This window comes from Phyllosticta citribraziliensis (assembly GCF_038025025.1).
Source record: "Phyllosticta citribraziliensis strain CPC 17464 chromosome Unknown J3D65scaffold_3, whole genome shotgun sequence".
NCBI lineage: Eukaryota > Fungi > Ascomycota > Dothideomycetes > Botryosphaeriales > Phyllostictaceae > Phyllosticta > Phyllosticta citribraziliensis.
In genome coordinates this window covers 1,931,537-1,945,522 of record NW_027117340.1, presented here as the reverse complement: position 1 = coordinate 1,945,522, position 13,986 = coordinate 1,931,537, and the positions used below count along the sequence as shown (strand labels likewise).

The 13,986-nt window shown below is 55.3% G+C and overlaps 5 protein-coding genes across 5 annotated transcripts; 2 read left to right on the top strand and 3 right to left on the bottom strand.

Moving 5' to 3' along the window:
* Positions 1–43: 43 nt before the first annotated feature.
* On the bottom strand, positions 44–3,740 carry J3D65DRAFT_617423 (heterokaryon incompatibility protein Het-C-domain-containing protein). The gene is made up of 9 exons (XM_066799550.1): positions 3,494–3,740; positions 3,361–3,440; positions 3,275–3,308; positions 3,113–3,222; positions 3,020–3,063; positions 2,703–2,969; positions 2,486–2,614; positions 971–2,438; positions 44–921 (listed from the first exon to the last, which is right to left on the bottom strand). The coding sequence occupies exons 1-9, from the start codon at positions 3,644–3,646 to the stop codon at positions 225–227; spliced, it is 2,982 nt and encodes a 993-aa protein (XP_066658014.1). The 5' UTR covers positions 3,647–3,740; the 3' UTR covers positions 44–224.
* A 110-nt stretch (positions 3,741–3,850) lies between these two features.
* Positions 3,851–6,195, bottom strand: J3D65DRAFT_617420 (uncharacterized protein). Its single transcript, XM_066799549.1, has 4 exons — positions 6,030–6,195; positions 5,907–5,934; positions 5,571–5,855; positions 3,851–5,520 (listed from the first exon to the last, which is right to left on the bottom strand). Exons 1-4 carry the CDS (start codon positions 6,140–6,142, stop codon positions 4,123–4,125), a joined length of 1,824 nt encoding a protein of 607 aa, XP_066658013.1. The 5' UTR covers positions 6,143–6,195; the 3' UTR covers positions 3,851–4,122.
* A 147-nt stretch (positions 6,196–6,342) lies between these two features.
* J3D65DRAFT_617412 (dynein light chain type 1-domain-containing protein) lies at positions 6,343–7,611 on the bottom strand. Its single transcript, XM_066799548.1, has 7 exons — positions 7,346–7,611; positions 7,270–7,292; positions 7,184–7,217; positions 7,099–7,133; positions 7,024–7,050; positions 6,906–6,975; positions 6,343–6,853 (listed from the first exon to the last, which is right to left on the bottom strand). The coding sequence occupies exons 1-7, from the start codon at positions 7,386–7,388 to the stop codon at positions 6,789–6,791; spliced, it is 297 nt and encodes a 98-aa protein (XP_066658012.1). The 5' UTR covers positions 7,389–7,611; the 3' UTR covers positions 6,343–6,788.
* A 51-nt stretch (positions 7,612–7,662) lies between these two features.
* Positions 7,663–10,777, top strand: J3D65DRAFT_265574 (uncharacterized protein). Its single transcript, XM_066794925.1, has 3 exons — positions 7,663–7,934; positions 7,988–8,767; positions 8,954–10,777. The coding sequence occupies exons 1-3, from the start codon at positions 7,707–7,709 to the stop codon at positions 10,451–10,453; spliced, it is 2,508 nt and encodes an 835-aa protein (XP_066658011.1). The 5' UTR covers positions 7,663–7,706; the 3' UTR covers positions 10,454–10,777.
* A 617-nt stretch (positions 10,778–11,394) lies between these two features.
* Positions 11,395–13,806, top strand: J3D65DRAFT_601172 (TEA/ATTS domain family-domain-containing protein; the record flags this gene model as incomplete). The annotated part of the gene is made up of 3 exons (XM_066798013.1): positions 11,395–11,824; positions 11,874–12,050; positions 12,098–13,806. The coding sequence occupies 3 exons, from the start codon at positions 11,395–11,397 to the stop codon at positions 13,804–13,806; spliced, it is 2,316 nt and encodes a 771-aa protein (XP_066658010.1).
* Between the last annotated feature and the right edge of the window lie 180 nt (positions 13,807–13,986).

Here is a 13,986-nt window from a genome sequence, read left to right as displayed (position 1 = left end):
CTCATTCCGTCATGACTTTAGGTAAGGAAACCAAGTTAATAATGTCTTCTGAAACCAATTCATTTCATTCTGTCAAAGTTTGAGTCCATTGCATAAAGAAAGCCCTCATCATCGTCATCATCGTCAACAGCAGCGCTTTTTTTGTCTACGTCCACCAGACCATCATCATTTCCGCTCAGCTCAGTCTACCAACAACTCCAGGAGCAAGGGGAGGACCCCGGGACTTAATATCCACCTCCATAACCGCCGCCATAGCCACCACCGCCACGAGGTCTGCCGTACTCGTCTTGATCGCCAAAACCACCAGGGGGTCCACCGCCGAAGCCGCCAGGGGGTCCGCGACCGTAGTCCTCGCTGCGATCAGTATAGCCGGATTGGCCTTCGTAGTCTCCACTGCCGAAGCCGCCAGGAGGTCCACCGCTGGACTGGCTATATCCACCACCGCCGCTGTATTGGGATTGGCCATATCCACTACCACCGCCGCTGTACTGGGATTGGCCGTATCCACTCTCCCCTTCGCTGTATTGGGATTGGCCGTATCCACTGGATTGGCCGTATCCACCGCTTCCGCTGTACTGGGATTGGCCGTATCCACTGGATTGGCCGTGCCCACCACTTCCGCTGTACTGGGATTGACCGAAACCCTCAGAAGACTGTGCTCCTCCATAACCTGAACTCATGCCGTATCCATCGTCGCCACGAGATTCACGATCACGAGACGAGCGACGATCACGCGAGGAGCGGCGTTCGCGCGAGCCAGACTTGCGGCGGCGGTGCTTCTTGGAGTCGTTGCTATCCTCCGAGTCATAGTCGCCCTCTTCACGGCGGCGACGCTCTTTCTCTTGACGCTTGCGCTCTTTCTTCCTGCGCTTCTCTTCGTCGGAGTTTTCGTCCTCCTCATCGGAACGACGGCCGTGGTCACTGTCGTATGGGTCAGTCAAAGTTCGAGACACTGGCCTCAGAATCTTACCGAGACTCCTGCTTGTAGTAATCGCCGCTCTCTCCATAGCCCTCGGTTCGCTGCCTCGTCTCATAGCCACCACCGGAGTTGTCGTAGCGTTCCTCCTGGCGCCTTTCATATCCTCCAGATCCGTAGTTGCGCTCTTCAACGCTGGCCTGGAAGCCACCACCCGAACGGCCTTCTTGCTCGTAACGCGAGTATTCCTCGCGCTCACCGCGACCTCCACTATACTCTTCGCGGCGGTATTCGGACTGTCCGTAGCGATCTTGCTCTCCAGAGCCACGACGCTGGCGGCTGGTCTGCATGTATGACTCCTGGCGAGAGCCGTCATCGCCGTACCCCTGCGACTCGTACTCCTTCTTCTCGGACTTGCCATTGTCAAGAACGCCTCCTAGGACGTTGCCGACGAGACCGCCGACCATGCCGCCCAAGGCACCGCCTCCAACAGCCTCTCCCGCAAGGTTGCCGACATGGTCTACGATCTTGTTGCCCGAATTGGACGACTGTTGGCTGTAGTTACCGCCGGCGATGGAGCTGGACATGGCAAGGGGCTTGCCGCAGCCATGACCAGAGTCTTCTACGCCCTCGCGATGGTTTCTTCCTTCTTGCACGCCATCGCGGCTCAATCTTTCGCGGAAGTCGTCCTTGTCGCCGTCGTCCTTCTCTTCCCACCACTGCTCCACGACGCGGAACATGAGCTGGCGACCTTCACTGGCGCCATCCTCGCCGTAGTCGCGAAGGGCCGGGTGGTGCAAGACGCCGTCAATGATACGGCTGATGGTGCGGTCCGCGTCAATGCCCTCATCGTCCCAGCATTCGACAATCTGGGGAATGGCCCACTTCAATACCTGGCTGGCAACCTTGCCGGCGGGCTCGTTCAAAACGTTGGAAAAGTGGTCCTTGGCCAACATGGAGTGTGTAGGGTCAGAGCACGAGTCGTCGTTGAAGACAATGTGCTGCTTGTCCACTGAGCTTTGAATGACCTCTGATGAGCCGGTCTGCAGCTCAGCCTTGACCTGTTGGATGACCGGAAGGATGAAGGGAGCAATGAGCGAGAAGACAAAGATGCTCATGTTTTCGGAAAACTTTTCGAGCAGGTCCGGCAGGACGGGCACCTTCTCAATGGCCTCGTTGATGTTCTGCATGAGGTTGTCGTGCCACTCCAGAATCGGGTAGATCTGGCGCCGGATCTGGTCCATCTGTTCAACGAATGCTTCCGGGTCCTTTGGGTTGACGCTCATGTTCTCCATCTGCCCAGCAGTAGCCGTTTCCTCCATCTCGTCAGCCTTCGAGGCGTTGTCGCCACCAAGAAGACCGTCGGGGAGCTGGCTCAGGAGATCTTTGACCATGGACTTGGCTTCGTGGTTGGACTGCGCGTTACTAATGGCACCTTCAAGCTCCTGGACCTCAGACTGGGTTGCCTTGTCGTTGACCTCGCCCATCACAGAGTGAAGGAAATCAACACCACCGAACGTTCCTTGATAGGTTAGCCTTTGGCGTGAAGGGCAAATCTGAAGTACCTACCAGTGACACAGGGCCAGACACGCTTGCCCTCGACCTCGACCTTGGTGCGGTTACCGACATGGGGGAAGATGTCGCGCTCTCCGAGCTCAATCAGAGCCAATTCCGTGTAGTTGGAGTGAGCAGAAAAGTCTTCAATCCGTTAGCCTTCAGGAGCATCAAGTGCAGGGCGGATCTAGCCTCCAGGGGCATTCACGTGCATGACGGATTCATCACATACCTTCAAGACAGTGAGTACCAGTACCCAAGAGACGCAGTGCCTCGTAAAAGTCATCCTTGTTGCCGTCCCTGCGGTAGCGTCGAGCGAGCTCAACGGAACGGCCAAACAGCTTACGCACAAGACCAGCAGAAGTGTCAATCCCAGCCCTCTCGTTGGCAATGTAGTTCTTGAGTCCGCTGCGCTCGTCGATGGCGAGTTCAACCTCCTCATCGACAGGTCCGCGAAGACGGCGGTCGTATTCGCGAGCGTCCAGGTTGTCGGCATAGTCTGGGCGGCAAGTTAGCTTCGGTTTGGGTCTTTGTGGTTTGTAAACTCGCCTTTGGGATTGTCAATGTGTTCCTCGGGGCGGTAGCAGCCAATCCTAAACAAGTCAGCGTTGTGTAAACAGGCCGGAAGCAGGCGCTGTGTACCTGTCACGAGTCACTTCAAACTCGCCAGTGGCGAAGCCAAAGCTCATGAAGCCGAGGATCCAGAGAAGCAGACGAATGGCCTCAGAAGAGACCATCTTGAGAGCTCCGACCTGGGAAGGAAAGGTCAGCGGTGGCTTGGTGGATCGTTCGCGCGAAACTTACGTCGACAGCCTGGCTGTAGTCGCGGAGCCAATTTCTGTGGCGGTATCAGCTACCAAAACCTCGGCGAGCTTTCCGGTGCGACATACCCAAAGTAAACACGCTTGACATCCATTTTGGAGAACTTCTTGCCCTTGCCAATCTTGCCCATAAGAATGTTGAGCAGGGTCTGTCGACGGGCGTTAGTAAGGCTCATTGTTCGTATCTGGGCGGAAAGCGTACATCTTCAATGTCACCATGGCGCCAGTTGATGCCTTCAATGCGCGAGACCGAGGCGACGTTGCCAGCTCCAAAGCAGGCGCCCGGAGTGGCTAGGAAGACTAGCAGGACTAGGCATGAGAGTAGAAGGGTTGGGGAGAGCCGAAGAGTCGGCATTTTTCTGAGATGATGGTGATTCAGAAGACGCTAAGTGAATTTTCGACCGTAGGATAGGTAAGGAGACAGAGAGGCGAAAAGGCGGTTGAAGAGGTGTTCGTGTTTAGGAGCTTGGTGGGGTCATGAGCTGCGCAGCTGTAACAACAGGAGGGGTGCTTGGCACTTGGCGCCAAGAGTGCTTGCATTCGACACAGCAACCGTCAGCGACTGCTGTGAGAGATGCACAGGGAGTTTGAGCTACTCGGAGGGTGGTTGGACCTATCAATTATCACCAACTCATGGCTCTATCAAGGGTCTGTCTTGCGTTGGCTTCCTTCGCGCGTGCAGACGACACGGGACGCGACCAACCAAACTTTCACGTCACAACCGCCGGCCCTGATAGCCGCAGGGATCCGAATCCCCGCCGCTGACGTACATGGTCGCAACACGGCCATCAGCAATCCTGTTTGCTGCCTACTTGCCCTGTGCTCCAACCCTTACGCAAGCTGCACGGCAAACGTGACCTTACCAGAGCTCATGTGAGCCAGGTATCCTCCGAGCTCCTCGTTGTCGTCGATTGGGTAGTTGACTTCCTTGAGATCAGGCCCTTTGACCACGCCCTCAATCCTCACAACACTGCTTCCCGGGTGAGCCCGCGTCGACAGATCGCGCAGCTCCTCCATCGTCCCCGAAGTCAGCGCCCCTAGCCATATTCGAGGCTCTGCTTGGATCTGCGAGTGCTGGTGCAACCTAAAGTAGACTGGAATCGGCGTCGGCGACGGCTCGGCGTAGTAGGAATATTCTTGTGCTGGCTGAGCTGCCATGTATTCTGGCTCGCTTGAAGGCTGACGGCTGTACTCTTCATTCTGTTGGTCTGCGAGATCGCTGGCCGCCAAAAGGAGCGAAGGATCTATTTGGAGTTCTGCAGCGTTTGGTGGACCTGCCGTGCTATTCATGGCCTGCGCATATCCCAGAGGAGCTGGCTTCGCAGGGCTTGGTCCATGATTCTGCGATGCTGGCTCTCGAGCAATGCTCTGTCCTGGTTTGGGGGGAGCCGGTCCGGGCCCCGGTCCGTTGTTGAGCAGTCTCTTGCCCGAAGGATTCCGCCTGGAGAGGTCGTCATGTAGGCGCTTGACCACGTCTCGACACAAAAACTCCAACGCCTTGAGCTTTTGTGCCTGTTGAGCTTCCGCGTCTCCTTCAGAGAGAATGCGCTGCAGGATTGGACAATCAGATATCCATTGCTCTTTGAGCTTCTCCCAATGCTCAATACCCATCTCCAGCTTGCTTGTGAAATGTTCGGCTTTGAGGATATCGTAAAAATTATTTCTGATGACCCGGCTCTCTTCCGGGTTAACACCAATGATATTCTTTGCTTCGGCAACCGTCATCCTACGGTCCATGGTCCGCATGCGCTTTGTGACGTCGGTGCAAATGACGTCCAACGACAGTGCTCGTTTGTCGCCTTCTTCTCCAGCATGGTCCCGGGCAAAGACACCAGAGAGGTGTTCGTTTTCGGCAATTAAGCGGTCCTTGACTCCTTGCCATCTCTCTGGACCTGCCAGTCTCTTTTTGATGACATCCTCTTCACTGCAAATGGCCTGGAATTGATCCCTCAACTCTCGATACTTTTCGTTGTCCAAGTCGAGGTATGCTTTGCTTTCGTCAATTGTCGTCTCTGATGGGTAACGAGGAGGTTGCGCTGGATCCGGAGGTAAGCCTGCCCAGTTTCTAGTCCGCCGCCTCCTCTTCTTGCTAGCCCATCTTTCCTCGCTTTCCTGCTTTCGCTTTTCCAGGCGGTCTTGCCTTTCGCGAAGCACTTCCGGGCTCTGCTCGGATGCGGTATCTATGGGGGCCGATGACTCGGGTGCTGCACTCGTCCTCGAATTCTCTTGCTACGGCCGCGATCAGAACCTGATAGTGAGGACGAGATGGGGCTACGTACGCCTACTGCATTTTGTACCTCCGTCATGAGCGCATCCGACAATGAGCCCATTCTCTGGGGCGGAGGCATGGTAGGTGCGCCTTTCATTCCATTGGCCGCTCTGAGGAGCCAGCGATTCTTCGCTCTGACGCGCATGAGCTCACGCTCTCGCAGTTCAAACCCCTCATCGTTCAATATTTCCAGCATGTCCCTCTGGCTGGTGTTCGTCTCCCATAGCTCTTTGACGCGGGCAACGAGGGCGGGATTCTTGTGCGCCGGATTCTGCTTGCTTGGAAAGTCCCATCGCTGCAAGAAGGTTTAGACTGCAGCCAGTCGTTCTGAAGAGTTTGGTCTGACCTTGAATTGTGTCTGGAAAGCTCGTTTACTGTCGCTGTCAGCTGCGGCCCGCTGGGGTGTGCAAGTTGTCCGACTCGACGGCCGTAGTCGTGTACGGTGGACTGCTGAGCCAAACGAACGAACCTTGGCGTGAAACCCCGTAGCTTCCAGTACTCCATGACTTCATCGAGAGATCTCCGCTCCTCGACATACAGCCGATAGCTGTCGGCTTCTTTGCCTTCCCATTCGTACACCATTCTTGATGTGTTGTTGCGCAAAAGTCTTGGAAGAACGAGTTGCACAGTTGGAGAGTGCGTTTGTGGTGCGCGCCGCGTGACGGCCGCACGGGCCTCTGGTCCATGGGGGCAACCTGAACCAACGGAAAACATCAAGCCGGTCACGTGAGTTTTGGATGGCAGGACCCGACGAGCGAGGGAAGCTGGAATGGAAGAAGTCATGCTGATTCCACGCCGAAATTCTTCATTCCCTGCAATCAATGATAGCTACGTCATTGGGGAAAGTAAACTCCTCAATCCGAGATAGGAAATACCATTTCAATTTCGGCCATTTTGGGCAACCTCCAAGCGGATCCACAAAGATACCCGGACCGTTGCCAATGGGAGTACCTTCCTAACGCCCTTGTGTTCCATCAACGGCTGGCTTCTGCAGTCTTGCTTTGATATTTGATTTCCCATGTCACCACAATCTGGCTGGGAAAACTTAACCGTATTGAAAGTCATTAGACATATCTAACAAACCGAGCGAGCCGCGGGTATTGCTACACGACGAGAGAATGCTGCAGGGGACCAACTCCAGTCGATAACCGCATTGCATAAGCAAGGACAAACTGATTCGCTTTGCTAAGTTCAAGGAGCCGTGAGAATGTTGCTCGGTTCCAGGTCCCTACTGGGTCTTGAAGAGCAGGATGGCCGAGTGACCCAGGTAAAAGTATATGAAATGCTTCGTCTCTGGTCAATGGATTAGTACTGGTCCGAGGAGGGGAAAAGCTCACGCGCGTACCGTGAGTTACGAAGCTGCCGAAGTTCCTTCCAACGATACAGTGCCAAGTTGCACCGCGCTTGTCGTCAAACTGGGACATGTCAGTATAGAAATCTGCAGGCGTACTCAGCTCACTCACCTCTTTCTTGATGTACTGCGCAATGTCCTACTCTGGTTCAGCTGGCGTACATCAGATGTTGGTCGAACGCCCCACCTTTTCAATGTTGAACTTTTGCATGGCCTCCATCGCTGAAGAAGATCAGATTCCATGCGTAAAACGTCAACAGCTTCTCGCTTACCAACTTCAATTGCCTGCTCCTGCATCTCCAAGGTCTGCACTACTCTTAGCAACGCCAAATCTGACTAGTCATGGACAGCGATTTACCATGTCTGCAGACTTGACTTGGGCTGCGAGTACAATTTAGCGAACGTGGTTCAAAGGCCCGAAAAGCAGCACCAACCTTCAAGCTTCAGGTCCGCATTCTGCCCCTTCTCATTAGCCATGGCGCTGACCGATGTCGACTGAGAAAGCTGCGCGCAAGGAGAGGAAATCGAGGCAGATGGACGCGAATCTGAGTCCGGGCAGCGACCGATGGCTCGTGTGATTGGTTGAATGCGGCGCGTGTGTGTGTGTGTCCGAAAGAGTTGGAGACTGGTGATGTTGCAGGACTGGAGCAGGGGGTGGAAGCGGGATGCGAGCTTGGCGGCCCTCGGCTTTGGCGCGGGCGATCACAACGCTAGTAGCGAGAAGGACACTCGGGTCGCGCGAAATTTTCCGCGACACTATTTACACTCCAACTTTTCCACAACACCTGCCGTGCCATGGCTTCCTCACGCATTTACGTTTCGAACCTCCCCCCAACCTTGTCCGACGCCGAGTTCAAGAAGCACTTTGCGCAGCAAGATGCCATCACTGACGCTAAGCTGCTGGCGCACCGCCGCATCGGCTTCGTTGGCTACAAAACACCAGAGGCTGCGGCCAAAGCTGTCAAGTACTTCAACAAGACATTCATCCGCATGTCGAGAATAGGAGTCACGTTAGCCGATCCCGTAAGCTTGAGCCTGGAGTCGCTGCGCAAGATTTTGCTAACCCCTCACTCCAGGTAGGTCAAGCCCCAGAACCCAGGAAACGAAAGAGAGCGCCGACCGCCCAAGTGTCCGATGAAAAGGAGCACAAGTCTCCTGCCTCGCCCGAAAATGCCCTGAAGCGCAAACGTGGTGTTGATCAGGAAGTTGCCTCGGATCCCAAGCTCAAAGAGTTTATGGAGGTGATGAAGGCACCCTCCAAGGTGAAGGCTTGGCAAAACGACGACATTCAAGTCGACCAAACCGTTGGCGAGCCAGATACCAATGTCGAGGCAGTCCAGGTGGAGGAGGCAGAAAGCGATGAAGAATATCAGACGGTGGAAAAGAAGCCCAAACGCGTCTCGCCGCCTCCCCCAGCTGAGCCTATCCCGGCACCAAAGGACACCAAGGAAACCGAACCTGAAGCCTCACAACCAGCCCTTGAAGATGCCGCAGATGCCCAAGCTCCTGCTGGGCCTGTTACGGACGATGATTGGTTGCGGTCAAAGACGAGCCGACTGCTTGGTCTGGTAGACGACGATGAAGAGGAGGTCACTCTTCGGCCAAAGCCCACCGACGTTGACGAAATTGCCAATGTGAGCGGCAACTCACACCCCAAAGATGTCGCTCATGACGTCGCTCAAGATGTCGCTCAAGACCAGGAAGAGCAGAGTCCGGACAACAAGTCATCAGAACAAGTGGAAACGGAAATCGACAAGATTCACCAAACGGGACGTCTTTTCCTGAGGAACCTTCCATATGATGTTTCTGAAGATGAGATTCGCAAAGCATTCCGCACGCATGGAGACCTTGAGGAGGTAAGTCGCCAAAGTCTCATTTCCATATTTTTTGCATGATGAACACAGATAGGGACAACCGATGCTATGCAGCTGAGGATATCCTGGGAGAATATTTTAGTAGATGCTTCTCACGTTCTGAACCATTGCGGGCCCACCTTTTCATACCAGGCGTCACTTTTCATGTACAGTCGCTGACGCCAATAGGTGCATGTGCCGCTCGACCCCAAGACCAACTCAGGCAAAGGGTTTGCGTACGTGCTTTTCCAGGAACCGGATCACGCTGTCCAGGCTTACGAGGAAATGGACGGTCGGATCTTTCAAGGTCGTCTCTTGCATATCCTGCCAGCTGCCGCCAAAAGAGAGAACAAGCTTGACGAGTTTGCCATCTCCAAGCTCCCTCTCAAGAAGCAAAAGCAAATCATGCGCAAGGCCGAGTCGTCCAAAACGACGTTCAACTGGAACTCGCTCTACATGAACGCAGACTCCGTAATGTCCTCCGTCGCTGATCGTCTTGGTGTCAGCAAATCCGAGCTTCTTGATCCGACTTCCGCAGACGCCGCAGTCAAACAGGCTCACGCAGAAACGCACGTCATCCAGGAGACCAAAGCATATTTTACCCAGAACGGAGTAGATCTTGACGCGTTCAAGCACAAGGCTAGGGGAGATACCGCGATCCTTGTCAAGAACTTTCCGTATGGGACGAAACCGGATGAGCTCAAGAAGATGTTTGAAGACCACGGCAAGGTCACCCGGTTTCTCATGCCTCCCAGCGGCACAATCGCTGTTGTTGAGTTTGCAAGCCCCCCTCAAGCTCGCTCCGCTTTTGCGTCTCTGGCGTATCGCAAGATCAAAGACTCCATTCTTTTTCTGGAAAAGGCCCCCAAAGACCTCTTCAAGGAAGGCATCCAGCCCATCACTGCACCAGGTGCTTCTTTGCCTTCGATCGAAGAGGGCAAAGTCAAATTGGCTGCCAGTGATTTGCTGGCCGCGCCGGCGGCACCCGAACAGATTGAAACCTCTACCCTTTACGTTCGAAACCTCAACTTTGCCACCACGACTCAGCGCCTGGCCGAGGTCTTTAAACCTTTGGACGGATTTGTTTCTGCGACTGTCAGAACAAAGACGGATCCAAAGAAGCCTGGTCAAACCTTGAGTATGGGCTTTGGTTTCCTCGAGTTCCGAACCAAGCAACAGGCCCAGGCTGCCCTCGCTGCCATGGACGGCTACAACCTCGACGGACATCAGCTCAGCATCAAGGCCTCTCACAAGGGCTTGGATGCTGCAGAAGAGCGTCGCAGAGAGGACAAAGCGAAGAAGGCCGCGACGACCAAGATTATAATCAAAAACCTGCCCTTCCAAGCAACCAAGAAGGACGTTCGCGCCTTATTTGGAGCCTACGGCCAGCTGCGCTCTGTTCGCGTGCCGAAGAAATTTGACGCCTCAGCGAGGGGTTTCGCGTTCGCAGACTTCACAACTCCTCGCGAGGCGGAGAACGCCATGGACGCGCTGCGGAGCACCCACTTGCTGGGTCGCAAGCTGGTCCTTGACTTTGCCTCTGAAGACCCAGAGGACGCTGAAGAAGAGATCGCCAAGATGCAGAAGAAAGTTGGCACGCAAGTCAACAAGGTGGCCTTGCAAAATCTCACCGGAGCGGGCCGGAAGAAATTTAACGTTGCAGGCAACGATGACCTCGACGAGGCTTAAGCTGGTCCAAAGGGTGCTCCACAGACAGCCCTTTGGCCGTTGCAGGCCGCGCCCCCTTGCTTCGTCGGCGAAACGCGACCTTGGACGCGCTCCTCCGGTTTGCTCCCCCTTCCCATTGGCGGGGTCCGCCACCGCGGCCCGACCAGCACGATCTCGTCCCGGCAGCAGTCGACCGGATACCAAACGCCCGTGGCCTTTTCCATACGCGTACGTGAATGACCTTGCTGCGACTGATGTCTTAGGCGCGAGTTTACTCCATGCTGTCGAGAAGTCAAGGGCAATGACGCCTAGCGAACCAATTTCTTTCTTATCATACACGCTAACTTCCGTCGCATTCCTGTTGAGAGACTCGGCTCGATTGTAGAAACTGTACTGTGTGGGTGTAAAGAACATTCCTCGCATTGGCCACATCCCTGGCCCATCGAACCTCCAAAGGGTCTCAACTAGACCCTCACCAGAAAAGCGACTTGTCATGGCGAATGGGAGCCTTTTGACCCTTGCTTGTCCGGCTAACGTGATAGAATAGAAGCAAGTCAGCATTCTTCAAGTAGTCAATCCATGAAAATCCATCATTCACGACAACAAACGAACCTGAGATTCAGCCAATCCTGTCCCCCGGTGAATCGTGGGCAGAATTTACCCATCTTATGTCATTGATTGACCCAAGCTTTTCCTGCCAGGCGTTTCTACGGTACCGTGTGGCATTGTTCGAGGACCCAAGACTCCTTTCTGAGTCCATACCCAGCCTTCCTATAAACAACGTCTACGTCTCGTGCATTCCCACAGTTCTCGTCCACATTCTCTTTCTCTGTCAAGTCATTCCTTTGGTCCAGCTCTCTACGTTCCTTCGTCATCGTGTACTCTTTTCGAGAGAGTGCAGCCCGCCCCAGACATTCTTACTTTTTCTGACCTCATTCTTACTGCAACATTCCCGGACGGCTATGGACAGAACCTCATGCGTACTGCCATCAAACGCCCCGTCTATTCATCACGAGAGCACCTTTGACGACCTGGGAGTGCAAAACAGAATCCTCCAAGAGCGTTGCAACAATCGCCAGCAGGATTTTCTAGACCAAGACCAGCGCAAGCATGGGCTGTATCAGCCCACCGAGAACTATTTTGGCGGCTCGCCACACGGATACCTCCCTCCGTCTCAGAGCTCTCGTTCAACGTCAAGTCATGGTCTCATGATGATGATGAATGAACCAGATGAACGAGTGGCTCACGAGGCACAAAGGCTCTGGGCAATGCTTCAGCGTTCTGACGCATACCGCAAGTATCGGGCACGCCAGCCCAAGTCGGACGACGGCACGCCGGACAACAAGCAAGACCAAAAGTGGCCAGAGCACATGGAGATGGCCTTCTTTGCTGGTAATTTCCATCTCCTGCGTTCGAGGGTTGGGGTCTGACATATCTGTAGCCTTGGTCAAGTACCCTCCCATGGGCCGCCAAAAGCAGCCGCACGAGGGCAAACTTCGCGGTCGCAACGAACTGATCGCATATGCAATCGAAAAGTGGACCGGCGAGGGCAGGACCAGGAAGCAAGTGTCCAGTCACATTCAAGTTTTGAAGCCGCTCTTCAAGGAATTTCCAAAAAGTGTGTGGTTCAAGGAGTGGCTTTGGAGTTATGCTGACTCTGCCTAGTAATGAGGTATATGGCCAAGGTCGACACCAGCGGTCGGCACAAGCGTCACCATTCGACAGACTTGCTGCGACGGCCAATTGGTCCGCAAGCAAGCATGCGGTCGCTCGAATACAATCCAGTGATCCAAGACACCTATCTACACCATGCACAGCTGCCACCTCCCCAGCAAATTCTCTCCTCGTCCACGACATTGACTCCGGCTTGTTTCGAAATGAATGCACGGGACACGACATCAGACCCTCCGCGCTCCCTCCACTGCTTCACACACTTTGCAAAGCGGGCAGAACGGCAGAGCCTTGCCTACAACGATCCACAAACGGCAAATTTGCCAAAGCATCTGCGAGAATTGCTCGAGGATAGGACAACGGACTCGGATGTGATCCTCGCCGACTCTTCCATCATGCTCATGGCAAAACACATTGCCAAAGATTCGGACGAGCTAGGAATTCAGATTGAGTTCAGCAGCAGCTACAACCACTCCCACTACGACCGATTCGAGTCTCACACGCGCTTCTACAACGGCAACGACCTCGCCACATCCCCTATTCGCAGCGTCTTGGGCTACGACATGAATTCGCGAAGGCTGCACGCCGTTGCCGGCACCTTTGGCAGCGGCTTCTGGGCAGCCAAGCTGGGGCCCCTATCGATGAAGATGCGCGAGGCCAACAAAAAGGCAAAGACGCTGATCCCGGCAATGGGCGCCGCTCAGGCCGAGGACGAAGAGCTGCTCAAGGTCAAGGAAAACGTCAAGGCGGCGCTGGCGTCCCTGTCGGCCGTGCAAGAGATTTTCGCCATACCGCGCGAGGGTGGCAACGGATATCCCGAGCCGCACAACCGCATCCTCGTCGTCGGCTGGACTTTCAGGCACGCAGAGCCGGGAACAGAAGGAGAAACGACGTGGAGGCGCGTCATGCTCCCCCATCAGACGCCCCCTTCGTGCAAAGACGAGCCCCTGAAGCACCAGGAGTCGTTTGCTGCCGTGCCGAAGCAAGAGTCGCAGTACAGCTTCGAAATCCCGCCCACAGCATCCGGTCTCATCACGCCCACGACCTCGACACAGCCCAGCTTCGACGGCACCGCGTCAGGAAATCCGTTCGACCTCGACCCGCTCACGTCCATGGGGTTGACGCTGCCACAGCCCATGCCGCTCAGCCTGGCATCTTCAGGCGGCGGACCCCACATGAGCGCCGAGATGGACGCCAACGCGCTCGACTTCACCGGCGGTCATATCAACGTGTGGATGGAGCCAGCCGTGAGCATGCACGGCGGGAGCAACGCATCGACGACCAACAACGGCGGCGGCGGCGGAGGGGGTTACTACGACATTGGCGCCGGCCATCCTGGATCGTCTCAGCACTCGCAGCACCACCACCAGCACCACCATCACCAGCAGGCGCCGACCCCGCACCCGCAGCAGCAGCAGGTGCTCGACAGCCAGCAGCCGCACACGCCCGTCTTCGACCACCTCGCCGCGTACAATCCGCGCCAGAGCTGGAGCGCGTATGGCGGCCTCATGGACGCCGACATGTATGGCGGCCACGCCGGGTACGGTGCCGACGCGGGCTACGGCGACCCCACCGGCCAAGTCTCGCTGGAGAAGGGCAAGAGCGGGCAGTCCCAGGGGCAGCAGGGGATGGGAGGCGGCGGCGGCTATCTCGAAGGCCCAATGTCCAGTGGCAGGAGGGATAGCGGCATGCTCGGGCTGTAATTGTTTGCTGTACGATGACGTTTTGTGATGAAGATGAGGACTACGACGGAGACGACAAGTCGTGGAAGGTATGAGACCAAAAATGACTGTGCATTATTACTGAGGGGAAAAAGCAGCCGCCGCCTGAACGCGCTCCTACCCAACCAATTATATACCCTAAAAGTTCCGCGCTCGTTTTGC

Excerpts from the sequence above, each read along its gene's own strand:
- J3D65DRAFT_617423 (XM_066799550.1), bottom strand. The coding sequence starts at position 3,646 with ATGCCGACTCTTCGGCTCTCCCCAACCCTTCTACTCTCATGCCTAGTC. Across the intron at positions 3,064-3,112 it reads TTTGAAGTGACTCGTGACAG|GATTGGCTGCTACCGCCCCG; the intron begins GTACACAGCGCC and ends TGACTTGTTTAG. Across the intron at positions 922-970 it reads TACTACAAGCAGGAGTCTCG|TGACCACGGCCGTCGTTCCG; the intron begins GTAAGATTCTGA and ends CCCATACGACAG.
- J3D65DRAFT_617420 (XM_066799549.1), bottom strand. The coding sequence starts at position 6,142 with ATGGTGTACGAATGGGAAGGCAAAGAAGCCGACAGCTATCGGCTGTAT. Across the intron at positions 5,856-5,906 it reads CTTTCCAGACACAATTCAAG|CGATGGGACTTTCCAAGCAA; the intron begins GTCAGACCAAAC and ends ACCTTCTTGCAG. Across the intron at positions 5,521-5,570 it reads AGGTACAAAATGCAGTAGGC|CAAGAGAATTCGAGGACGAG; the intron begins GTACGTAGCCCC and ends TCGCGGCCGTAG.
- J3D65DRAFT_617412 (XM_066799548.1), bottom strand. The coding sequence starts at position 7,388 with ATGGCTAATGAGAAGGGGCAGAATGCGGACCTGAAGCTTGAAG. Across the intron at positions 7,218-7,269 it reads AAGTCAAGTCTGCAGACATG|ACCTTGGAGATGCAGGAGCA; the intron begins GTAAATCGCTGT and ends AGAGTAGTGCAG. Across the intron at positions 6,854-6,905 it reads CGGCAGCTTCGTAACTCACG|AGACGAAGCATTTCATATAC; the intron begins GTACGCGCGTGA and ends TCCATTGACCAG.
- J3D65DRAFT_265574 (XM_066794925.1), top strand. The coding sequence starts at position 7,707 with ATGGCTTCCTCACGCATTTACGTTTCGAACCTCCCCCCAACCTTGTCC. Across the intron at positions 7,935-7,987 it reads GAGTCACGTTAGCCGATCCC|GTAGGTCAAGCCCCAGAACC; the intron begins GTAAGCTTGAGC and ends CCCTCACTCCAG. Across the intron at positions 8,768-8,953 it reads CGCATGGAGACCTTGAGGAG|GTGCATGTGCCGCTCGACCC; the intron begins GTAAGTCGCCAA and ends TGACGCCAATAG.